The 26,417-nt window shown below is 41.6% G+C and overlaps 3 protein-coding genes across 6 annotated transcripts in view; 1 reads left to right on the top strand and 2 right to left on the bottom strand.

Moving 5' to 3' along the window:
* Window positions 1-2,065, top strand: part of LOC146508507 (zinc-binding protein A33) — a 3,691-nt gene extending 1,626 nt beyond the window's left edge. For both annotated transcript variants that reach the window (XM_085177357.1, XM_085177356.1), the window contains exons 5-7: window positions 382-404; window positions 572-687; window positions 776-2,065. In XM_085177357.1, coding sequence (XP_085033483.1) covers window positions 382-404; window positions 572-687; window positions 776-1,329 — 693 coding nt within the window. In that variant the 3' untranslated portion in view covers window positions 1,330-2,065. The remainder of the gene's footprint in view (window positions 1-381; window positions 405-571; window positions 688-775) is intronic.
* On the bottom strand, window positions 1,994-26,417 carry LOC146508505 (uncharacterized). Of its 3 annotated transcripts, none has more exons than XM_085177353.1 (12): window positions 26,131-26,417; window positions 22,454-22,526; window positions 13,170-13,235; window positions 12,973-12,993; window positions 12,590-12,868; window positions 10,722-10,842; window positions 10,420-10,595; window positions 10,047-10,189; window positions 8,786-8,933; window positions 7,808-7,989; window positions 7,615-7,707; window positions 1,994-6,901 (listed from the first exon to the last, which is right to left on the bottom strand). In XM_085177353.1, the coding sequence occupies exons 2-12, from the start codon at window positions 22,470-22,472 to the stop codon at window positions 6,218-6,220; spliced, it is 1,932 nt and encodes a 643-aa protein (XP_085033479.1). In that variant the 5' UTR covers window positions 22,473-22,526; window positions 26,131-26,417; the 3' UTR covers window positions 1,994-6,217. The 3 variants fall into 3 exon arrangements, with proteins under 3 accessions (XP_085033479.1, XP_085033477.1, XP_085033478.1); XM_085177351.1 differs by lacking the exon at window positions 22,454-22,526 and adding an exon at window positions 14,010-14,146; XM_085177352.1 differs by lacking the exon at window positions 22,454-22,526 and having other exon boundaries at window positions 26,131-26,416.
* Window positions 20,236-22,447, bottom strand: LOC146508506 (uncharacterized). The gene has a single exon (XM_085177358.1). The coding sequence runs from the start codon at window positions 21,494-21,496 to the stop codon at window positions 20,888-20,890; it is 609 nt and encodes a 202-aa protein (XP_085033484.1). The 5' UTR covers window positions 21,497-22,447; the 3' UTR covers window positions 20,236-20,887.

The raw sequence follows: 26,417 nt of genomic DNA, 5'->3' as shown, positions 1-26,417 counted from the left end.
TTGATAGGCAGGGTTTATGTGTGTGGTGAGGAGCAGCAGCAATACAGTGCTTTATCTAGAGCCACTGTTTTCCACCCTGCTCCTTTGACACACTCGCCTTAGAGTAAAAATAACTTTCTATAATTGTCCATCCTCTTTAAACACTTTCACAGTTAGAGCATGCGTGTTTACAAAGGGCCACCCTTACACAACACCACTTTACTGGCACTTATTTGATCAATAAGTATTACATTAGATTTGATTGATTTGATTAAAAAGCAGTTTCTCATTTAGAAAACAAAAGACCAAACAGCAGACACGTGTCCAAATGCAAAGCTTTCTATGAGAAAAGTGCTCTGTTATGTTGTTTTAACTAATCAAGGCTGAATTCTTTTCTTGTAGGAAATTCAAGATCTCATTAAAAGGTATGTTTTCTCAATAGCGTGACTTTTAAATTTAATTCAGTAAATAATCTGAATCTTGAAATTGCCTCTTAACTCATTTATCCTGTGCGTATGGACGTTTAGCATCTGTGAGACTGTCTTAGAGATGGACCTCCTACCATTTAGTCCTTCTCTCTGTGTCCTAACAGATCTCAGGTCAGCTTTGTTCTCCCAGCGGAGGTGGACACAGAGGTTCGCTCTGGCCAGTTTGTCGGTCCCATCCAGTACAGAATATGGAAACACATGAAAAGCTGCCTCTACCCAAGTATTTCCATACAGCATCATTCATTCGATGCAATACACTTGTGAATAAGCAGCATCAGTCACTGTCCTCAATCTGTTTCTGTTTCTAGATATTACATCAGTGACCTTTGACCCTGAAACAGCACACCCGAATCTGACTCTCTCCCAGTCCTGCACTTCAGTTTGGTTCGATGAGGATAAAGACACAAAAGACTTCCAGGCCAACCCGCGGCAGTTTCACTATTACTACTGCTTGCTGGGCCGTGAGGGCTTCACCACAGGGCGACACTACTGGGAGGTCGAGGTTGGGGGCAAGACGGCGTGGAGGCTGGGTGTGGCAAGAGAAGACGTCCCAAGAGGGGAGATGTCTGCCACGGGCACCTCCAATGGCCTGTGGACCCTGGCACTGAAGAGCGGCTCTATCCTAGCCTGCACTGACCCAGACCCGATAAAGATCAAGGTGTCGCTCTGCCTCGTCCGCATTGGCGTGTTCTTGGACTGTGAAAAGGAGGAGGTGACTTTTTATAATGCCCTTACCATGGCACCAATCTACACCTTTTCCATGGGCACTGTGGAGGTACCTCTGTTTCCCTTCTACAACCCATGTGACAAAGATTATGGAAAGAATACGGCACCACTGAACATCTTTTTCCCTTCCCTATAAGAAGCTGTTCAGCTGGAACCAAACATTAAGACATTTGCAGAATTAATTACCAATGATTTCATCATGATTTTTCATTTTTAAAGCACCTCTCCAATTGGATTACTTAACATCTTACTCATCTAACATCTTACTTAGTAAAGCGCTATACAAATAAAGGCCAAGGCCATCTTACTCAAAAGTATAATAGCTAGATTAGTCAAAAATAAAATTAATAGTTGCTACAGTGATTCTATCATGTCTCTCATTTTAAGATGAAGAAAATCCCTCTCATTGATTATGCACTTATTTCCTGGTAAAAGAGGGTATAAATGGAAAAACTCAGTTTATGAAATAAACACAGGTCACTGCTTCTGTAACTTTCCTTCACTCTTTAAGGTTGTCATTTGCAGCCAACCTGGAGCTTCAGGATCCACAGCAGGTGTAAACAAAACTGTGATGTTCTTACCTTTGGCCTACATATAAATAGCTCTGTGTCCTGGGGCAGCTATGGAAGCTCAAAACGCACCAGAGGGGATTAATGTGGTCAGAAAGTGACACGTGTTCCCCACAACAAATCACGGCTGACATTGTGTGAGATCTCCGCTTGGTGGGATAGCCCTGAGGCGGCACTGTCCTTCTGAAAGGTTGTTAATCGCAGAGAAAGAAAAACTAAGACAGCAAGGCAGCAGATGTCATAATCTTTTGTTTATTCTTAGTATTCCTTTAGACATGAAATAAAGATATTGTCTTTACAAAACATCTGTGTGAAGTGTTGTGCAAAAAGGGAGTACAGAGAGAGAGAGAGAGACCATGTGGGACATCACACCACAACCAGGCCAGGAGCAGGAATTAGAGAGGATCAGAGCAGAGACAACTCACATAGTGCAAGGAGTACCAGTGGTCTTAAAAGTGGTGGGGGGGTTTTCTCTAATCAGAGGTGGGTATGAAACCACAATCCCTCTGGCACCAATTAGCTGTAATAACTCTTCCTTCCACTCACCGTCTGCCTCTCTCACACTCATACTCACTCTATTACTTTCTATTGCAATCACTGACAGCACACAGTAGTGGCGTTGTGTGGAAATGCAGTTTTAGCCACCTCTCATTAACCACTCACAACAACATAACCCAAACCCACACAAAGCTTTGTCATTCATCTGCTGCTATCATGAACTCACTCACAAACTCCAAACTAACCCATAGACACTGTTAATGGAAACACGCTTTGCTTCTATGCTGCCTACAATTAAATCAGACCCTTTTCATCTCTTTTAGAGCCCAACCAACAAAAGAGTTTAAAGACCGGAAGCAATACTTGGTGATTTAAAAATGCTATTTTCTTACAGACACATCAATCATAAACAGATTTCCCCAATATTTGTCCATTTGCCATGTGAGGTTATTTCTAATTTGACAATTAAGTTTATATATATATATATATATATATATATATATATATATATATATATATATATATATATATATATATATATATATATCTTGAGTTGGATCAGCTTGTTTTGCGTTCTAAACGTTGATCCTTGAATCTGCTATTTACCAGAAGGCTACCAGATGCTGTCAGCTGTGGTTGTAAAAAGGCATAAGGTCCTATAGAAGTCTATAGGAAAACAGCTTTCTGGGTTGACCTCTGTAAACACTTTCCTGCTGATTTTATGACTCAGTCACAGATTTTGAGTAATACTGAAGAAAAATCTTTCTGGTGATATGTCGGTCAGGCTCTAATCACACACATTTCTTTCACATTAACACATCTTAGGTTAGCCGGCAATTTTTGCTTTGTTCATTGAGGTGTGCAAACTGCATATTCTGGATCAGTGAACATCCTCCTCACTAAAAAGGTGCCATTAGGATGCGGCTAACGACAGAGCACAGGCCAACTATCCAATATACATTTTAGGCACTAAAACAAAGACAAAGAGTCACTTGAATATCTCAGAGTTACAATAAGTTTTTACAATATTCTTGTGGCTTCCATCACATTCACACTCATGATTTAAACACTGCACTTTTTGTTTTTTTCTCTTCACACTGCAAGACGACTGAAGCAGGCACATGGATACTTTGCTCACAACAAATGGAGAAGCACACATGAGAGTTTCGTTTCTGTACAAACTCCCTGTGCATAGATTCAGCACACGCTCGCTCATAAATCACACGCACACTTATAGATACGTGCATCATAGGCATACGGACTTTAAAACGCACACAACGATGGCGACATTAAAAACACCACTCCTGTATTCGCGCACACTGACACAACGTCTGGACGATAGAAGCGGAACGTGTCGTGGGCATGCTGCAGTCAATGCTGTAAATGACACTGGTTAAACATTATTAATATGTAAATAGTGTGAGAGATACGGTGTGCTGACAGCAGCGGATAATAACTGGTCTAAAATGGGCTAATACAGTCTCGATGGGAATTTACAATATTTGGAAGTTGATTTAGTTCAATACATTAGTGAATATTAGTATATATAGTATGTGTGTGTATATTTATATAATTATATATATATATTTATATATTAGATTTAAGTTTGTAGAGAAATTTAAATGATTTTTTTTTTTTAATATTAAGTATGACACATTAAAAACATTCAGCCTCATGGTGGGGAGGGGTTACACTTGCATACACATGCAGTATTTACAAGGCTGGAGTCCATGTTTGCGTTTTACATGTGTGTGTCTGTATCTGTGTTTATTTATATGAAGAGCTTTGTTAGTACTGCCAAATAGCGTTGTGGTTCCCACACAGATGCAGGCTGGAGAGCAGGCGTATACGTCTTTGTACACATATTACATTAAAAGACCTTTGTCCATGTGTAATACATCTGACTTATTGACGCTGTTAACCCATCTAATGCTGAGGCACCTTGAGTTTATTTTTGTATTTTTGTATTTTGTATTTTTTGTAATTTTAGTTTATTTATTCTGTTGCTCTTGGTATCAAATCTGACATCTAAATCGAGCTCATTTTATGGCTTTTTCAGATGCTGACAAAACACCTCATATTCATTTACTCATAAGAAAACTCTTTTAGTAAGGAAAGCTATAAAGAAAGGCCAGCTGACTGTATACGGATCTACTTTTAGTTTCCCTACATTCCTCTGATCATTTGATCCAACATGCTTTTTTTGATGTACACACTGTCAGTGTGTACATCAAACACTGACAGTCACTGGTTTGCCACTGGTCAGTTAAAACATGAAGTAGGGACGTGCACATTAAAATGAACCTGCACACCTCCTCTTTACCAGAAGTACCAAAAGAGTTTCAGCTGAAATTGCATTGACTGGACATCCTGAATACCAGGTCAGCTCAACACAGACAGTGTCATGGATTTGGTGAAGGCTTCGTACTGCTGGTTTTTGAAGCCAGTGAGGCATAAATATTTAGTTTCTGCCAAGTTTTACAGCATTTATGTAAGCGAGCAAAAATGAAAGCAATCAAATGAAAGCAGAATGAGGGAGAAGAAGAAAGGAGCGTGAGGATAAAGAAAGGAAGAAGAAGTGAAAGGCTAAAATCCCCTCTACATAATGCATGATTACCTCCGAATTAGTCTCGCAGTTTTCATTTGTGACGATATGGGGTGAAATACAAAAAATGCTGAGGATTTTTTTTATTTTTTTCAAAAGTCCCTGGATCCAGATTTGGATGACATTCAATAACTGAGCACTTCTAAGATGGGCCAAGCCCAGCTCTTTTAAAATTGTCGCATGAATCCACTAATACCTTTTGTAAATTAATCAATCAACCAAATCAGTCATATAGCCTCCTTGGTAGTCGTAGTAACAAAAAAAGAAGAGTGAACAAGGGCAAAGAAAAAAAGAAGGTGGTGATAACAGCAGAGGAAAGACTGAAGGAAAAAAGAGCAAAAGAATCGTGCTCTAACTATGTGAACTTACCACACACTTTGATTTTATATTTCATACTGCAGGCACGGGGTGGTCCCTTTAAGCTGCTGGAAGTTTTAGCTGTTGTGAGTTTCCCATTAAATTGTAAGAGTGCTGGGATTTTTATGGAGCTATGGGGAAATCCAGATCAAAGACAATAAAGTGGATGATCCGGACTTGAGGGATCAGCCCATAAAACACAATTTAATCGTCTGAAATTTCCACTGGGAGTGTGAATCTCAATCTCAAAGACTAGAAATAATGTGGTTAGTATTTTTAGTATAAGTGTGTGTGGTTAATGTGATAATGCACTGTGGATGTTTCTAGAGGACTGGCTCAAGTGAATGAAATCCAAAATTGAGCTATGTATAAAACTTCACCAGCAGTGTGATCTGATGGGGTTTTTAGTTCATTTTGATGATATCGGTGCCATCACATATTTTAGGAGGCTTAAGATGACACCAGCTGAAAGATTTTATCTGCTTCATCCATGTGCTGTTCATGTGCTGCTAGAGGAACAAGCGTCGAAATGAAAAATGATGGTTAGTTAGGGTCAAATAAGCTGTTGTAGTGAGCTGTTTCAATGAAATGTCGTAAACCTTTTAGGATACTTTAGAAAAAGACTTCATGTGGAGTAAACATTTTAGTTGTAAACTCTGCAAAGGATTGAACTTGCAGTTTGGCAGTTTAACTTTAAAAATGAACAGAAAAACAAGGCTGCGAGGCGTGTACAACTAAAATGTTTAACAATCAAAAGCCATGTTATGTGAAGTGTTTCTGAGCCAGAAAGTCTCAAAGGTTTAAGTGTCAGTTACAGATAAGTGAGATTATCAAGGTAATACTGTGTTCAGGCATTAGACATGTTAAATCGAAGTCCTCGCCCCAGCTGCAGTGGTTTCCTCATCATTTGGTAAGGGGTGTTCGATTGTCTACAGTAGTGGTGAGCGGTGGAGAAGATCTGTGGGGCTTCCTTTGTGTTTTTGAAGGGGCACTTCTCAGGTGGTAGTAGTTGAATCCTCAGTTACGGTGCCATCTTTGCCCGCCTCCAATATGGCACCACTAGCTTTCAGCTCCACTTCAGGGGTTTTAGGAGCGACTGCTTTTGGAGCTGAGCCTTTGATAATATCAGCGTGATCCGGGCTCAGTTTGGAATCCGGTCCAGGTTCGGGCGTGCCGTTGGTAATTGGTTCTGGTGTGGTTGGCTTGGGGTGCTCAGGGGTGGGAGTAAGGGCACTCTTACTCTCAGGGGTTGGAGTGGTGGCTTTGGGAACAGCTGGTTTAGGCTCTGGGCTTGGGCTGGGCGCAGGTTTTTTATCGACCTGGGGTTCTGGGCTTGGGGCTGGACTAGGTTTAACAGCTGCTCCTTTAGGCACATCCAACTTTTCCTCCACAGGTTTATCAGGAGTTTTCTTGGTCTCCGGGGCTGGGGTCACTTTAGTTTCAGGTACAGGACTGGGCTTAATTTCCACAGCTGGTGGAGCACTTGGCTTGGATTCGGCAGCAGGCGGAGGACTTGGTTTGGTTTCAGGAGCAATAGAAATGCTTACAGCCTCAGAGTCAGGGATTTGATCAGGGGCCTCAGTGTCAGTGTCCAGGGGGAGAGCAGTGTTAAAGCCAACGCCGGAGTCACTGGTCTCTAGATTACCAACTCCAACTTCTTTAGAGGAAACCTCGAGACCCTGAGGGTAGGAAGACACGGTCAAGCAAGTTTGTTTGTGTCTATTAACAACAAATTGATTCAAAGTTGCATTAGATATAAAAAGGGGACATAAAAAGGCACATATACAAAAGATTTAAAACCACAAAATAAACTGGAAGATAATAATAAGCTAAAATCGAATAAAATAGGAGAGTACATGTCACAGCGAAGCTACAGTGCAATGCAAGGTTTTAACAAATGTAACTTAAGGTAAGGTGTAAAATGCGGTGGCAAAGAAATGTTTTCAGCCTTGATTTAAAAGAACAGAGTTTGGGCAGACCTCAGGTTTTCTGGGAGATAGTTTGAGAGATGTGGCGCATAAAAACGGCAAAGCTCAAAGATGCTTTGACATGTTTGGCTGTTTGTTTGCTTGACCTATCCCAAAAGACCTGAGGAGTCAGAATGACTCATGACACAGCAGCACATCAGAAAAGTATTTTGGCCCTGAATCATTCAAGCCTTTGAAAATCATAGTGATAGTGTAAAATCCATTCTTCGTCAGATAGGAAGCCACTGCAAAAATCTGAGACCTGGACTGACGTGATCCGCTTTCTCGATCTTAGTGGGGACTCTAGCAGTAGCGTTCTGAATAAGCTGCGACTCTCTGTAAACGCTTAGAACAGCATAAGAGTTGAGACATCATTAGAAACCTCAGTGACTCAGTTTTAAGTGGGAAATAACACATTTCCTTACTTTAATATCCACCTCAGTGCTCTGTGACTTCTCCGTGTTGTCAGCCTGGGAATGCTTGGATTCCTCGCTCATTTTGGTGATGTTCTTGACCACCTTTGAAGACGTACACAGAGCAGAACTTGTCGTTATATCCGAGCACACTCTATCCTTATGCTCTTCATCACATTGTCAGTAGTGTATTTTTTTCTCCAACCTGTCTGAAGGCCTCTCCTTCCTCCTCTTTTCCAGCGTTTTGGGCAATCTTCTCCAGGGCGGCAGCCCTCTTGGCCCTTTTCTTCACTTTGATCAGACAGGACAGCAGGCAGACCAGCAGAAGGAAAGCCAGCAGGCCCAGCAGGGCTATGATGGCCACATACAGTGTCTCCAGCTTATAGGCTACAAGGACACATGGCAGAAAATATTATTAATATTAATATTTCAACCGACTTCTCATTGATGTGTTGAAATTCTATTACTTGCATACAGAAGACAAATTCCAGAAGTTTTCAGCCCTCATTACTTCACAGGTACAGGAGATGGCCACATGACATTTTAAGGGCTAAATTGCACATTTAATTTTAAAAAGCTTAAATGGCTTAAATTCACAATCTAAGCAAAAATTAGCAAAAATGTATTGCCTATGGTGTAGAGTAGACTTATTGTTCTCCGATAATTCACCGGAGAAAAGTTTTAAAAGATTATATTTTGGCTAAAAATATCATCACGTGAAAGAGGTGGCTGGTCAAAACAGGGTAAGGCATATGAAATGTCTAATTTCTACATATTTTTAAGCATTTTTACTTTTATTAAACACTTAAGATCACATCCACGGTTAACCATTTATGCTCCCTTTCACACCTATGGTCAACCTAGAATTACTAACTAACATAACAGTCATCCAAAGACAGTCTTCACAGTCTTCTAATTTAAAGTCATGTTAGAAATGTTATCATTGAGGGCTTAAAAATTCAGGAAAATAAGACGAATCAAAAAACACCAAATTTGAATTTACACATTTTGAACTTGAATTTTGAAGCTAACATTTTGCATGACTTTAAACAAATCAACTCCCTTTGTAGGGTTCAGCTAGGGTGATTTTTCAGATCCAGTGTAATTTAGATGGAATGACCTTTTACCAGCATAAACAGCAATGCAACCCAGTCTATTAGTGTTTTCCCCACTCCTTGCTTACGTTTAATTTCCAAGAAGACAGTAGATACAGTGAAATTCTGTAGGTCCTTAATCGTGAACAGGCCTTCATCTTTATCATTGACGTCATCCAGAATGACCAGTGAGCCCTCCAGAGACAGACGGTTCTCAAAACCCAGCTCTGTTTGGGCCTAGAGTGAAAAAACAAACATTTTCACATTTGGCATCAAATACAGAAATCCTGATTAGAGCAATAAACATTAAATGTGAATGACTGATGAGAAATGGAATACAAACCTATTCATACTGACTGATACAAGGATTTAGCTCCTAAGTAACATAAACAACACACACAGTCTGTTAGAAGCATTTATCAGCTATAAAACAGCCTGACCTTCAGCACAGGCACTTAGAAAAGCTGCAATTACTCAGCAGGTTACAAATAATGAGAAGAGGAATATGGGCAAATGTCGTAAACAACAAGAGGCACACATAATTACAATAGCACTTATAAAATTTGCTTTTACAATATGTTTGAAAAATGAATGCTTTTTTATGCTTTTGTGCATAATAATATGTATATATTTTTATATTATACACCACAATATAGGGTATAATTTGTAAATGGCAGCTAGTGTGTAGATACAATACCTGTGGATAAAAAATAATCAGCCGCAGCTTTTAATCTTTGAATTCAGGTGTATAAAATCAAGGACCGACTCATGCAATCTGCCTTTACATATAGAGTGAATATAAATCCCATTAATCATGTTGTATTAATACCTATGAATTAGCTCAGTTTTATTATTAATTTTATAACTAATTTTAATTATTAAAGTTAAAGCCAACCTGTTAACATTATTAAATTAAAGTGGATCTTGATGCTCATTTCATGCCATATTTTTTTCCTGGAATTAGTTGTTTGGTATGAATCTTAGTTCAAAATAATCCTTATTTATCTGATACTCAAAGGTCAGCCACGTAGACACCCCCCATCTGAAACTAACTGTCCTGATCACCATCAGTATGTGAAGATGTTCCTTACAATAACAGGCTTAAACAGCAGGTGGTTGGGTTTCCGAGACGATAAAAAGAAATTCCCTTTCACTGAAATTATACAAATTTTTAAAAAGCCTTAAATTGAAAGATTACACATGCTGACCTTTTTTAAAACTTAAGCCATGTTTAAAATCAGCATCCACATTCGTAACAGTATATGGCAGAAAACAAGGAACAGAAATGACGTACAAAAATGAAAGAGTCATAGCTGGACTATAGTGGGGGGGAAAAAAGGCTCTAATTACAGGTGTAAATTCTCCTTTGTCCAGCAGCAGGCGCAGTGTGGAGTCACTCTTGGGGCTGTAGTAGAGGTACACCAAGGAGCTGTTGAGTATCAGGTTGATCTTCAGTTTGTTACCGCGTTGCACTTTCACAAACTCTTTGTGCTCTGAGACACAAAGAGGCAGAAAAGAAGGAGGGACATTTGATAAATAAATCACAAGTCTGTTTACAGCTCCATGGATCATCTGAAATGCATCAGCCCGCAGGAGCCCATTAATGTTTCCGTCTTTAAAAAGCCATTATGGCAGCAGGGGAGGGGGGGTTAGAAGCTCATTTAAAACAAGCCAAGTGTAGGAGAAGAACATAGGCATGAGGTGTCTTTATATGTGCTCTCACCTTTGACATTGAGACAGACTTTCCGTTCAATACGACCTTTGTTATCCCTGACAGTGTAGCTACCCTCATCTGCATCTGTAACACCGCTGAGGGTGACATAAGGACCGTCGGCACTGACGCGACCCTGATAGCGCTCCGGTGATGTCCCTGCAGCAGTCAGCACCACCAAACCTGGTCTGCAGGAGGGGAAGTCAAAGAGGAGGAGCTTTTTCTCAACCTTTCCTGTTACCTCTGTCTCACTGAATGTACATCAATGTTGCAAAATGTCATTACATATTCTCTTGGGTTAAAATATCACCTACTTAAATGTCTCCCTGGCCTCTGTAGCTCTGGTTCTGTATTCAAGGGTGATGGGAGGATTCACCCCCGACAAATGAATACTGAATTTGTCTCCATATTTGACCATCTGCTCAACGGTGCAATCTAGAAGATAAAAGCGGAGAAAAACACTTGATTAAGTGGACAGAAAACTGTCTGAAATTTTCACAGAGATGAGCAGAGACAGAGTGACAGTTTACTTGAGAAGGGAGTAAAAAAGAACAGGAAGGATGATGTGACAAATGCTGCAAAAAGAGGACAAAGGATCCAAAAATATCAGAGTTACAGGAATGAAGGGGAAGTAATACAAACCAAATAAAGTGAAAGACAGTAAAGACGAGATAACGACAGGACACCAGCAGGCAGGGAAGGAGAGCGGAGTGGGTTGGTGGTAAAAGAACTGCATAATTACTGCAGGGCAGCTTCACTCTCTACACACAAACACACACATACCTCTTCATCACTTGACTTCACATTTACTCTCAACATATGGTACACAGCGCTGCGCTATGGTCGCTTTTATCAATATTGGGTTTGAGCCCACCGCTCCTCCTCCCAGCCCAAAATGCCTTCTTCACATTTGTGTGCAAGTCTAATCTCTACAGAGTCAACATTGCTGCAACTTATAATTCTCACAGGACAAACAGGATGTGCAAACAGTAGGTTTATTAAGCTGCTGAAATTATTATTGAAAGCACAAGTAGTAGCAACAGCAACATATACCTAGTATCAAAAATATCTGTATTATTTAGTGGGTTTAAGAAGGCGTGTCTGTCTGTGTTTTGGAAATATTAACAAATATTATGTGACTAATCGTCTTTGACGATGTTCAGATGCTGTTTTAGAGCACTAGTAAAAACATGCAGTAATTGTTTCCTGCATGATTTTATCGGTCTCTCACATCATCGTGGAGGAATTTGGCCCACTATTCTTTACAGTGTTGCTTCAGAGCATTGAGGTTTGTTGGCATTCATTTATGCACAGCTCTCTTAAGGTCCCACCGCAGTATTTTAATAACATTGAGGTCAGGACATTGACTGGGCCATTGCAACAGCTTGATTCTTTTCTTTTTCAGCCGTTCTGTTGTAGATTTGCAGCTGTGCTTGGGATCATCGACCTGTTGCTTGACCCAAGCTTCACCTAAGCTTTAGCAATCAAACAGATTGACTTTAGAGAACTTTGGTATACAGAGGAGTTCATGGTCAGCTCAATGACTGCAAGGTGCCCAGGTCCTCTACCAGCAAAATAAACCCAAATCATCATCCCTCCACCACCGTGCTTGAAAGTTGGCACGAGGTGTGTTTTGATTAGATGCCACTGCAAACCAAAGCCATGCTGCCGTGTTCTTTGTAGAGATAAAAGGCTTTCACCTGGCAACCCTTCCAAACAAGCCATAATTGTTCAGTCTCTTTTAATTGTACTTGATGAAGTTTAACATTTAACATGCTAACTAACCGAGGCCTGTACAATCTGACATGTAGCTCTTGGGTTTTTTGGAGCGTCTCCGACCTTGGAGTGATCTTGTTGAAGCTTGCTCTCTTGAGAAAATTGGCAACTGTCTTGACTTTTTTCCACTTGTGAATAATCTTTCTCACTAATAAACCTCAGAATGCTTGTCTAATGTCTTTCCTCCATGGCAGTGTGTTAAACACCTGGATGCTGCAGACCTGCAAACATTTCTTGATTCCTAATCAAGTATCAATTATGTTATTATATCAATTATGACAATCAATTATGTGATTATTACTGTATTTGTAAAAATACAGTAAAAACAGTATTTAATTTAGGTGTGATTTTGTGGGTTTTTAGGAATTCTGTCACCATGTTTAATGTGTGTCTTGTTATTCTGTACCTCGGACTGTAAGCGACATGCGTTTGACATCGTCTGGCTTCTCTAGATTCTTCACGGTGTACACGCCCTCATCACCCTCACCCACAGCCTCTATAAGGAGATGGGTGTTGCTGCGGTCGAGTTTAGGCCGACTGTGGACCACTTTGCCTTCCCTCATCAGGTGCACATCCTTTGACCGAGGAGCAGACTTGTTATGAAACGTGACCTCCACATTTTGGGAGGGTAGTAGTAGGATGTGGAAATCCTCTCCGTGGAATAAGGTGTAAGCTTCCTCATCAGCTGGTTTTTATGGTGGATAAAGCAAAGATACAAACAAACATTAGAGTAAAGCTCACAATATATATGAGACAAATCAAAAAGTATCTCTCAGACACACGTTTTACCTTTTAAGGGGGCAGAAAGAGCTGCAAACAAAGACAAAAGAGCATTAGAGTTAAACTGATATGAGTAATATTTTACAACCTTTTCATCAGTTAAACTTAAATAAAAATTTCTAATTCCTCTTATAGCATAAAATTTACTAATATAACATCTAATTGCATGTCTTGTCAAAAACAAAACATGCTAATAATGGCCTTACCCGTGGTGACCAGAAGGCTAAGCACGATCACTCTGAATGTCCCCATGATAGTCGATTCTTTAGCGTCTGGAAAGAAAAGGGAAGATTAATTATGTTCAGATTAAATCACAATAAAAGCCAAAGGTACTTATTTTCCTTCATACTTGGACATAGTTTATATTTATGTAGGAAAATTACTTAGATATAATGAAAACCCATTAAGTTCAGTGCCTCAAACAGGAAACATCTAAAAACAGAAAATCAACAAGACAATGATGATTTTTACGAGACCCTGTGGAGGTTTACAGCAATGCTCAGTTGATATTGACGGTTTGAATGGCTGGCTTTCATGCCGACACATCAGAAGCAACGCAACAGGGGGCTGCAGCAAAAATAACCATCCTATGGTTTTTGAAAGCCCAGGAGGACCAGGAGGAAACACCTGCAGTGACCACAGCTTGACAGTGCAGCGTTTAGTAGCATATTTATCAAATATATGATAATATATTATCATATATTTGATAAACCTGACAAAGTGGTGCAGTTACCTGTGTTCACCACCTCTCTAGTTAATCTCAGCATACAATCATAACCCCACTCATCCTCTGGATACAGAGGAGCGGGTTCAGTGAACAGACGAGGTCTAGCTGTAGCACAAGCAACACAATCAACCACTTCCTGCTCTTTAGCATTTTGAGCCACCCAATCTAACCAAAGATTCCTATCACCGACTTAGGGTAGCATACCATAGGGTGATGACAAATCCACACATCATATGTTCTCCAGCTGCTACCGTCTCCTGGGCATCTAATTACCTCACACAAATCGAATGTGAATGCCGTCGTGGATCCACTCACATACCCAAACTCGACTCCCCCACTGGCTTTGAGACACCCATCGTTCCCACCTGAGCCAACCTCGCGCTTGAATTTTCTCGCCGACTCGATCGGTTTGGACTCTGGAGCAGATAGACCTCTGCGTCTGGGCAATTCACCTGTCTGCCAATGAACAAACAAACACGTTACAACACTTATCAACCCCAACATCCCCGTTATTTTCCAATTTTCCAACAGTTTCATGATCACTGTTCCCAGGCTCTTTTACTTTTACTTTAAACTTCGTGATAACAGTATAAGGTTATGAGTATAAAAGCTTTCGTCCTGTCTAGGTGGAGGTTAACCTTGAGTCGTGGTCAAGTCTCGTCAGCTGTTGTCAGCTTTTACCAGTCAGTCAGTTTGTTTTTATTTCCATTCATTCATCCATTCATTCTTTCTTTGCTGATAGTGGAAACCATCGTCGCATTTGATCTCCACCCTCAGCAAAATGACGTCATTTCAAAAAAGAACTTTAGATCGGATTACCTCGCTGAATCCTTCTTAGGCCGGGACTCTCATTTTCTAATTGTCCCAGATAAGTGGCTTCCCCAGAGCCCATTTTAATGTGGAGAAACTCACTTGCAACAACTTTATGGACCTGTAGCGCTTTTAATTCCCAACGTGCAGATCTGCTTAAAGAAAAGAAATTCACAAACAAAATCAGTGCACTGTTCAAAGATAAAAATAAAATAAAAATAAAATGAAAAAATAAAAGATAAAACTGAAAAACAAAAGTAAATAAAAATACAGAAGCCCAGTCTTAGGACTTGTCACTCTTATAAGTGAAAAAATACCAAATCTAAACTTGGTGCCATGGTAAAACTTTCCCCATACTTCAGAAACAAAAACAAAACAAAACAAAACAAAAAATCTGCTAGTTTCACTCATTTAAACTCTGGCTGCAGGATTCTGTTCACCCCTGCTATCATCTTCCCCAAAATAATACTAATTCAATCTATGTATCAGTTCTCGACCCACTCAATAAACCAGACAGGATGCTGGTAACAGTATTACCTTCTTAAAATTGTGTTTGATCCTAATGAGCTGATCGCGTGTGTGTGTGTGTGTGTGTGTGTGTGTGTGTTAGTCGGGTTAATACATTTTCTATTTCTATGTATCCTTTTATGTACCTTCCCCCTTTTTTCTGAAACAAAACTCCATTCACTCCTAAGTTTGTTTCAGAAACATCCAAATGAAAAACTCTGGCATAGTCAGGCACAGCTAAACCCCAAATGTTTGCAGGTTACCATCGGCAACCACACTGTGTGTTGTTAACCCCTTCTACAAATGCCCTCTTTTAATGTGTTACACTTTATGTATGATTTTGTGTTATCTCTAGTGCATATCATGTGAAGGTGTGGTGTTGTCTCTTCATTTTTCTACCAGTACTCTTGCATACCTCAGTGCTTGTCTTCCTCCCCCTTTTGTGGTGGTCTGGACACTGTGTCAATCCTCCACTTCCAGGCAGTCGTTTGTCTCCCCGGATTCCTTAACCCAATTTAATTCCCCAAACTAAAGCAGCAGCCTCTGTCATCACGTGCTCCTTTTCTCTCCGCTCTTTTCTCCCACTTTTCAGTCCAATAGCAGTCAGTTCTCTTCAGCTTTGTCCCGTGTATCTCTTTGTCCCACTGTCTCTCTCATTGCCATCTTGCTCCAAACATGGCAAATGTCAAACTCAGACAGTCTTCTCAAAGGTCCATCACACACAGTGAGGTTGCAGCTTGCTGGAAACGCATCTCCATCCATCCAATCTAGATGGTGGGTCTTCTCTTTCTGATGCCGTTTGCCCACAGCGCTGCTGGACCTCTCTGCCCAGCACTCCGGTATTGTCTCTTGGACTTCTGTCCATTGTTGATGTTCATGCTCATGCTTCTGGAACTGCACTCTGTGTCTTCAGGGAGAGATTAGCTTCCCTGGAGCTTGCTTGTCCAGGATGAGGATGGGAAGCTGCAAAACAATTCAGCCAAAATTCTGGCTGGGTGTTTCCATTTTTGTTTCTAATGATTTTAACCTATAATTTTCTTCCGACTGCTGCCCATGGAGAATTGATCCAGGTCCGTTCCCCACCTGTAAACGACAGACTGAGAGACTTTCATTACTCACTGTGACTGCAGATGTTTTCATCACTCCTAAAACAACACATCTCTACTTATTCTGTTTTGAACTCTACTGACTTCAAACCCCAAATGTGAATTTTTAGTTGTTCATAACCGCAAACACAAAAAATCTTCTTGATGTTTTTATTAATTATTTTTGTCCACAACACTCCAAATTATGTTTTCATTTTGTGTCCAGCAGGGGAATAAGGTGACCTCTAGCATCACTGCTTCCCCAGTTGGAGACAATTCCTCACTCACACTTCCACACTTTTATTTTCTTTGTTTATTTAGTTCTTTCTTTCTCTTTTCCTTTCCTTTTTTCTTTTATTTTTTTCACACGCACACCTTAACCTGTTTACTCACTCATACAGTCAGCCATCAAATTCTCCATTCATCCTTGAGTACTTGATCACCTTTAAAGTCACTGTTAATTTTGTCAATTTATTTATCTTTACCTTAACACTAATTCACTATTTTAGTTTCCTTTATTTATTTTCAGTTCACTTGCTCCTATTTGATCACTAGGATTTCTTGACTCTTATTATTTCACAGAAAATCAACTGATCTGCTTCTCCTTCTTTTGTCATCCAGGAATTCACACACATGCACAGGCTGGTCACTCGGCCCCCACCTTTTTCTCTCTCACAGACACACACACATTTTACTCCCCGTTCGGTCCGCCTGTGAACCCGCCCCTCGAGGCTGGCTCACACTCACTTCATGCTTGTCGCAGTACCATTCAAACTCTCTGTGAGACACTTCTTTCTCTGCTTATTCTGGACAACGCCCTAGACGGCACACAGAGCGGGTGCCATCCGCTCTTGTGCACCTCACAAATTTGCAAACTGCGCCACAGACTCGATACCGCAGTTTCTCTTCCCCTAAAAAATATAAAACCAAACTCAACCCCCCAATTGACTTCACAGTTTGATTTCTACACACCACAAACATACACTATTTTGTTTAATCCTCATACACTCAGCTTCTGTATTAAATCACTTTCACAATACACGCAGTTATAATCAACATAAGCAATTTACACAGCCGATTTACACTTTATTTTATATACATTTTATATACACAGGCCTGTATCAACATGAGAAACGACGCCAGATGCCAAGACAAATTATTCACTAGTTCCTTATCACTTCTTATCACTTCTGTACCGGTACACCTAACTGAGTTGAACAATTAAACAAATAGAGGAAAACAGTTTTTCCCCCCATTTTCCTTTAATACTCGATGGGCACATGCGCTGCCCCCCCCCCCCCCCCCCGTCTCTCTCTCCTCACACACACGCTGCGGGGTTAACCAAGCCCCCCTCTTTGCAGCTGCTTGAGACAGAGAGAGAGACACACTTTTCTTTTTTCTCCACCACACACGAAAGCAAGCCTATACATGCAAGCTTTTAAACAATATAAGCGCTTCTACACCGGTATTTACACACTATTTACATACACGGGCCCATATAGATACCAGTATTCCTAAGTTTTTAACTAATTTGAAAGCTCTAAGCCCAGGCTTCACCTTGGTCCACAGAACCAGCCTTGATGATCAATAACCCCGCGTCGGGAACGCCCTCACCGGCCGCGGTCAGATTTCTAAGCCCTAATTAATTTAAAACCGCTTCCCGCAGGTTGACAGGTCGCTCCACGTCTCGCGTCAAAGTCTCAACCTCACGCGTTCAGCTTTACTTAAAACTCACTGTCACCCACGTTAGTAGTCACGGCCGGGTCGCACCCTTCAGCCAAACAGCACAGTAAAAGGTAATCCTTGATTACCTGGCCTTTAACGGGTGTCCGAAGTCCCGCGGGAGGCCACCCGAGCTACCTGGACGCCGCCAGTGGTAACCGTACGCAGTAGCGGTTTTAGATACGGGCGACACGGGCAGTTGCCCGGGGCAGCATCGTGGTGGGGGGCGGCATCACGGGCAAAATGCTCGTACTCATGCTTCCCCGACGTCAGCCAGCGCATATTGGGAATGGCATAGGCACCGATCGGTTTTCTATCGCCCATTTGCTGGGAGTAAGGGCGCCCTCCGTTTGCGAGGTGCGCCTGCTGCTTGCGACACAGGGAGGAGAGGGCGGGGCGGCGGGGGAGTCTCTGGCTGGCTGGAGCGGCATCTAATAACCAACTCGCAAAATAAAACAAAATTAAAACAAACCAACAAACATGAAAACACCAGACATCATGATACAGACTTATAATTTGCACCGATGTTTTTTCGTAATTCTGTACACGAAAAGTGAGCGCGAGAGCCCTCGGTGCGCCTGCTCGCTGCTGAAGTCAAAGTAAACTTTATTGTCATCTCCGCTACATACAGTCCAGTATATAGAGAGACGAGACGACGAGGCTCCAGTTACAGCAGTGCAAGTAAACAAACAATAAATATAAGAAGAGTAAGAAAATAAATATACACTTTAGGACTCGGGGTAAAGAGATCAATAACGATTTAAAATTTATAATTTACAGTTTGATTATTTAAAGTCTCACACACAACCCGTCGAAAGGGGAGGAGGGGCCTGCTGCTTCCAAATAGAGCACATTTCATTCATAATGCTGTAAATCCAAGCCCATCATGTATTCATGATTTGAGTCCTGGGTTGTGTGAAATCTCAGAAATAAACCAGAAATAAACAAAGTGAATCTGTGAACTAAGGTGTAGGTCTGTTAGGTTATGTTGTGGTGATCCAAGAGTTGGGGGATTTGTGTTCATACAAATGATTCAAATGATAAAAAATAGCAACAGTAACAGACTAAACTCCAAACAATACATTATGTTACAGATTTTAATATTAATTAGTCATTGTCAGTTGTTGATTTGTCCTGTTCTCATTGTATGATGAATTATGATGGCTGTTTGGTAGCCGTTTGCATACTATGCATACTCTCTCTCTTCATATGTGTGTGTGTGTACAACAGTTTTATGTTAATGTACAATCCTTAATATGTTTGTGTGTGTGTGTGTGTGTGTGTGTGTGTGGTTGGGGGGGGGGGGGGGGCGCCAGAGGGAGTGTTCGCCCAGGGCGCCAAACAGGCTAGGACCGCCACTGACCGTACGTCTACGATTACCGGTCGCTGCCACACGCTGAACAACTGTGCTCTACGGGGTCCCACCCCGGTCTAGGTTAATTTATACACTGTTTAAAAGCGTCCCTGGGGACTCTCAGCCCCTCAGTTTTTAATTACCTGACGCCCGAAACCGCGCTTCTACCACCCAATGAGTCCGAATTCCCCTAACCTTAAAGAGTGCTTGGCATCTAACTCCACACTCTCTCTTAAGGCACATAAACCAAGCCTCTTAGCTTTAACACCACAAAACACCACACAAAAAACACAGAAAACGCCCTAAAATAAACAGCAATAACTTTTGGGAGAATTTTATCCAACTTTTACCACTAATTATCCTAATTAAATAAAATCACTACGGACAGAACCCAGCAGAAGGCCCCCCTGAGTGAACATTCAATTTAGTTTTAACTTCCCATTTAGTACCTTTGGATAAAAATTATTCAACAGGTGGTACTGACCTTTTATGCCGCGGTTTTTGTCACTCAGTCGGTCACTCCCCTGGGTTCCCCCGTCTTTTGGCACCCCCCAGGAGCTCCGCTCCCCGCAGCGCGTCTTCTTTCCCCCCAAACCGGGTTTTGGCACCAAAATGTAAGGTTCTTTTTGATTTGGAAGGAAAAGTAAGCGCAGGCAGAGTCCTAGGGGGTGTCCAAAAGTGATTTATTAAACACACACGTATTATACAGTGTGGGAAGCCGGACTTCCCTTTCTGCCTGATACAGGAAGCTTTATAGCCTTTATGACGTCAGAACAATTCCTGGGAGTCATCTTATCAGAACAACTCTTTCCCAGACTTAAAACCAGATGTTTCCAATCATCAGTATTTGGGAACATAACAATTGTGTAAGACGAGTGTGCAGTTGTGTAAGATTGTAGGTCCAGGCTAATGAAAGTTCAGCGTCCTCATCTGACTTACTGTGAATGTGTTTTATTCTGCGTGCTCTGGCAAATAGAAGAATCAGAATCAGAATCAGAATCAGAATTTATTTGTCACATACAGGTTGCCCTGCAGTAAAATGAGACACCCCCCCCCCCCCCCCCCCCCCCGACCTTACACATATAACACAGACATTACATTGGGGTTACAAGTCGGAGATCGGCAGTTATGGAAAAAAACACTGAAATGTACACACAATGGGAAGGTACAAGAGGAAAAAAAGAGACCCCTACTCATGCTGTGCTTCCATGGTAGGACAGCACGAGAACAGGAAACAAAAAAACTCCTCTGCACAAAAAAAAGCACATGAATGTTCACAGCACAACATTATGAAGACATAACAAGCCACAGGGTTGGGTAGGGGGATGGGGAGTAATCCCAGGCAACACAGCAGCCATCCTGCCACTGCGCCGACTCGCCAGCGCGGGCCCAGACCCGCCTCGTGTTCCCAGGAGGTAACAAGCATCGAAGGCGTTGGAAAGGGAAGGGGAGATGAGTGAGTGCTTATCAGTGTAAGTGTGTGTGTGTGCGTGTCCATAGTTCAGCTGAGACAGTGTCCTTCGCCCTATCAGGCTAAGTAAACAGTCCTCCAGCCAATCCAGGTGGCCTTGCAGGGATGGGGAGAATAGTCATCACACAGTCGTTATCAGGGAGTGTTTGTCCGGCTTCAGCCTTGGGCCTGTGCAGCTGGCACCGTGGTGGTGTCTGCATTTGATCCCAAATTTGTTGATTTATTGAGAATTTTCAAAGCTGATCTTTTTAACACTCTGATGCTGGTCTCTCTATCTCCCGTTGGAGAGTCGCGAGCCTCCCCATGATGGTATCAAACTTCTGATCCGTGGTGTTATCATTCTTTTGATTCTGAGACCTCACAACTGCAGTGATCCGTTCTGTGATGTAATCCAGCTTTCGCTCAAGGTTCTCATTTTGAGCAGGGCCCTCTCTGATGTATCCCACCATACGCTCAGTGGTGTTGTTTTGAGCCTTCACAGAAGCCGTAAGCGTCTCCAAGGTGTTAACCATGCTGCGTTCGTTGTGAGAGGTCGCGACTCGTCCCGTCGCTTCGATTCCAGCGGGCAGCTTTGGGGGGGTTTGAACAGCCGGTTCCGCTCTGTTATTTCTCCGATAAGTCAGGGCCATGCCAGCTCCGATCAGCAAGAACCCCGTTATCATGGTTCCGAATAGGTAAACATCTTCAGCGTCCTCGATCGACAGTCCCGCCAGGCACACGACCCTCCATTTCTGCCACCCGTCCATCGTGTAACTGGCAGGGAAAGTCCCTCCGGGGCACTCAGGCTCTCCCGAGCCCAGACTTCTCGTTGAGAAGAGGGTGTCAATAGCATTCAGAGACCAGTTGATCAAATCCATAATTCTCTTTTAGGTTTTAGAGAACGACAGTGAGAGACTGTTCCAGGGAAAAGAATAATGCACATGAGACAGACAAGGACAGAGAGGCTAAGCAGGGAAGATAAGGGTAAGGAGGAGAGGAGAAAAATGCGACCGCCTCCGCTGAGAGCCAAACGAGAATAGCATTATCAATATCATTTAATATACTAAATGATACATGATAATATGGGTGATAACCTGATGATAAGTGATACAGACTAATGAAGTAATGATGAAATAATGACCGTGCATGTGAATAATAACACAGTGACAGTAAAATAACATTCCTTTACGTGACACTAGCTATATACTTTAAAAAGATCACAATAAATTGAAATGTGTACATCTTTGACCTCATAATATATGTATGACCTTGTTTAATTATTTATGTAAAAGAACGTGTTTTGAACCTCTACGCAATACCTCTAAGGGTGAAAGTGCCTTTCCTCTCTTTTATCTTATTCTGTACAGGTAAAGACTTAAATTAGAAAAGATCTAACCGTCCAAAAAAAAACTGTCTGCGAAGAAGACACTGTATGCAGGGGCTTTTGGAGTCCCTTCATTTTCTTGGTTCTAATTACAGGTTTTACACAAAATTGGTGCTTGAAATGCAACTTTTGTTGACAAAATAGGATATAATAGCACACAGTTCTGTATAAAAAAGTATTGAGCCACCCTTTTTTTCAGATCTCAAGTTATTTCAATGGTTTTAGTTAGGCTACTTAACACTTATCCTATGACTCAATCCAAGGATAAAAAAGGCACCTAACTCAAGGGATTAGCCAGTGTTGTGTCTCAACATTACAATGTAATAAAGATAATAATAAATGATAGCTATAATAAATAATTTGTTCCCATTTCTTTGATTTTAATCCATAAAACAGCTTATTGCAGCATGACAATGATCCCAAACTCACTGTCAATGCACTAAAAGTATACCTGGGTAGATATCAGTCATTGATTGGCCTCCCCAGAGCCTGGATCTCAATCTCACTGAAGCAATGTGGCGTCGCTGTGACAGAAAACAGAACAGAAGGCAGCCAACATCCAAAGAAAAGCTTTTAATGTCCTTCAATAAGTCCAGAGAAGCCTTCCACAACTACTTAAAGAAATTATAAGAAAGCTTGCCTAAGAGAGTTCAGGCTGTGTTATACACTGAATTTCACTTTCAAGCCTTTTACAATTCTACTGAAGTACTAAATGACAATTTATGTTTCAATAAATTATTGCCCTTTTTTGTATTTTTGAATCAAACCATAGAGCACTGAGGGGTTGTTCGAGATTTTCTGCTCATTACTGTACATAAGCTTTAAATCGGGGTTTTAGGTTTATGTTTTAAAGCTTTTCTTAAAGCTGAAGAGAGGCTCTTTCTTGTTAGGAATATGTAAATATTTATGAGGCCCAGATGTCTTTGGGTCAGTTTCAAGAGCTGCTCATTAATAACATGCCCGAATGTCTGAATGTGACCACAGTATAAAGGTGATCTGGGTACCAGTTTGACTGGTTTTCCCATAGGAATTAAAAAAAAAAACAAAACAAGGTCTCTGTTGGGGAAGAATTCAGCTGAAACACTGAAGGGATTATTGTGATGTGAAGTGCCTTCTGCTACACAGAGGCAGCACATCAAGACAGTTTGTGCAAAATAGATTTTTGCTGCAGTTTCATTTACAAAGCCCAGGAGGGGCCTGGGAGGGAACACCTGCAGTGCTCACAGTCACACTTAGCAGCAGATAATAAACATGCAGTAAGGATTAAAGTGTCGCTTTGTAACACTGCAGACATCACAAGACATCCCGTTCCTGCTGGAAGTGATGAAGCACGCAGCCATCTTCACACTGTCTATTAGGCTGATCGTGTATTTCCGGTATGCCGGCCATCTAACTGGCTTTGGAGAATATGTTTCTTCAAAGCCTAATACTAAAAAGGCTCTCGTTGTTCCTTATTATTTAATTACAGTAATTAGCATTTCACAGTGTATTAATCTGACAACCAGAACTGCTGTTACCCAGAAGGCCTCATGCGACCCTCTGCAGTGTGTCTGCCACATTTTCACACAGCCCTCTGGGCAGAAAGCCTAAAAGCCCACTGATTTTATTGTATCTGAAATAAAATATGGAACAGAGCTGCGTCACACAGAACACTGTCTCGTGGCAAATGAATAAGTGGTGTCCATTCATCACTAAAACTCAAATTACACTGTAATTGTATAACAACAGTCCCCACCTTTGTTTTTCTTCTGCTTGAACCCTTTGTTTGAAGCTGCTGCATCATGCACTGACTGTGACATCTAACTAAAAGAAACCAGACTGACCCTTGAAGAAGTCGGCATTTAATTAATCCAGCAATCTGAGACGTAGGATTGGTTGGCTGTGAAGAGAACGAAAGGGGAACCATTTGTCTCAGCAGTTGGTCTCAGGGAGTCGCAACGGACAATCTGGTGTTTCTGTGCAGGATACGTGAACCAAAAAAATAAAAAATCTTCTTGTTTTTTTTTAGCGTTTGAAGCGAAACATGAGAAGACGAGGCCTGCTTCACTGAGCATGAACATGCATGCACATGACAACACGGGCATTAAGCTATAATATAATTTTATTTATACACTGCCCTGTGGGATGCCAACATAGGGACAGACTAGCATGCCATCTGCCACCCTTGCCTGACTTTCTCTCTCCTTTCCCCAAGCTTCATTCAGTCTTTGTTCCACCTCACTGGCCTCTCCGCTCAGTCTCCTTCTGTTTTTTCTTCTGTTTTCTCACTTCTGTCACCATTTTCGCATCTACAGATATTACCTTCTACCACCGTGACCTTGTTCAACTCACCCTGTCTTCTTCAGCTGCCTTCTTTAACTTTCTGTGCTTCTGTTTGACAGTTTGGTGTCATTTCTCAGTGTCTCTCCGCTACATTTTGTGTTCTCACTATGACTTTTCTCAACCCGAATCCCATGCCTCCTGTCTCAGGGCAGCTGTTTCATTTGCCACTTTCTCTGAATTTTCTCTGGCTCTCTCTCACTCTCGCTCTCTTATCGTGTCTCTTTTATCCTCTCCTCCTCCTTATCTTATATAATCCAAGCCAATGCATCCCACTCTGAAATCAAAGCCCGTGCCTGTTCCTTCAAACGCCAAACTCCCTGCTTACGGGAGACACAGTCAGATCTTTGTCCATGGCCTTTAAAGAGGCGGAAATGCCTTCAGTGACTGCAAATGTGGGGCAACTACAAAGCAAACTCTGTCTTTAACCTCCATCATTTCTCCTTCATTTTCACTTAACTCATTTTCTTTGCACGGGGAACACGGGGTCACGTCCCCCTCGTGCTGAGTAGGCAAGCTAGCTCAAGCTCAGGTGAGCTCAAGCAAGTTTACACAGAAGTACGTACTGCACCCTGCCTTCACAGAGCTTGCAATTTATAAATCATGAGGAATCAAAAAAAAGAAAGAAAGAAAGAAAGAAAAAAGTATTGTTGCATTAAGAGACACATGTGGGAGTGGATGAAAATGGTGCATTTGATTGCATCATATGTCAAAAACGAGCTTGGAGGTTTCCCCTTTACCAAAAGAAAGAATGGTGAAACATCACTGCAGATCTCCTCTTGTTGAAAAACAAAACAAAACAAATTCAAAGATCTCGTCCAAGCGAACTCAGAGAGTTTCATTTATGTACCATTTAGTAGAGGAAGCCTGTAGCAGCTGACAACCTATTTTCTTACAAAGCTCGCTGCAGTGAACTAAAGGATGAGACAGGTTTCCACCATATTGCTTGCACCTGTCAGATTCATTAAAATCAATGGACATGAGGGAGGAGCAGGGAGGTGGAGGAGGAGGGAGCTGGTGGAGCTATGTGCAGCATTGACAAACATGGTAGGAGAGGTGATGAAAGAAAGAAAAGATGTGAGATATATTCATGCTTAGGATGAAATAATTGTGCAGTGATAGAAAAAAAATGACTGGTTGGATTTGTTGGGTTTTGATGCTGTGCAGCAATGGCCACAGTTTACGAGCAGGACTGCAGGCAGAGGCAAGGCAGAGACAGCCTGTAGGCCAAGGCTTCCTCTGAGAAATGAAGCTATAAACCAAGCCTTTAAGTCTTAACAGAACATTTACCCAATAGACCACACAACTAGTACCACGAAACACTAAAATAAATGTATCTATATAATTTCCATATAATGATTAAATTACCAGCAATAATTAAATCAATCAAGTGTTAAACCTGCTTAGATGAGCCTGCATATTGTTAAAAATGAACATTTCCCCATCCACAATTTACATTTCTGAATTTTTTTTTGAATTTTAATTTTAACAAGATGAGTAATATATATATATATATATATATATATATATATATATATATATATATATTGAAAAAATAAATATCCACAAAGCCCGAGCTCCACGCCGGGACCGTTTAACAGGTAACATATTTTCACACCTCTCCTCGTTCCCAGTAAAGCGTGCACTTGGTGATAAACCCCGCAGCTCGGAGTCTTATCAGCCACCTCAGAGCCGGGACAGCGCATCAGGCAAAAAACTGCAGAATTTAACCCGTCACGTACCGGCCACGTTTAAGGCACACATCCGTACATGTATGTGAAGAAAAACGGCGCTCTGCGGCGCACTTACCTTTGAGTGGCCGGCTGGAGCTGTGGTGCATTCACGGAGCAGACTGTCGGGATGCTTTCAGAGGTGAAAATCTGTGCGGACGTCGCCTGATTTCTCCCTCGTCGTCTCCCTCCCTTGCAACCTCGCCCCCCTCAAGAGCAGCACTTCACGACTCGGGCTCAACATTTGGAAGATGTTCAGAATATGTCGGGCTCTGCTCCCTCTCGGAGCCACTCGACTCGTGTCGGGAAACACCGGACACCCTTCGTCCGCGCGATACCTATGGTCATCTGACAGCTAGGGGGGGT

The sequence above is a fragment of the Neolamprologus multifasciatus genome, chromosome 11, assembly GCF_963576455.1.
Source record: "Neolamprologus multifasciatus chromosome 11, fNeoMul1.2, whole genome shotgun sequence".
Taxonomy (NCBI): Eukaryota; Metazoa; Chordata; class Actinopteri; order Cichliformes; family Cichlidae; genus Neolamprologus; species Neolamprologus multifasciatus.
This window is presented reverse-complemented; position numbering and strand designations above follow the sequence as displayed.

Bases quoted from the DNA above. Each gene is read 5' to 3' on its own strand.
- LOC146508505 (XM_085177351.1), bottom strand. From the start codon at position 14,046: ATGGGTGTCTCAAAGCCAGTGGGGGAGTCGAGTTTGG. The intron at 12,869-12,972 runs GTAAAACGTGTG...CATAAAAACCAG, and splicing joins TCTTTCTGCCCCCTTAAAAG to CTGATGAGGAAGCTTACACC. The intron at 7,708-7,807 runs GTTGGAGAAAAA...ACGTCTTCAAAG, and splicing joins AAGGAGAGGCCTTCAGACAG to GTGGTCAAGAACATCACCAA.
- LOC146508506 (XM_085177358.1), bottom strand. From the start codon at position 21,496: ATGGATTTGATCAACTGGTCTCTGAATGCTATTGACACCCTCTTCTCA.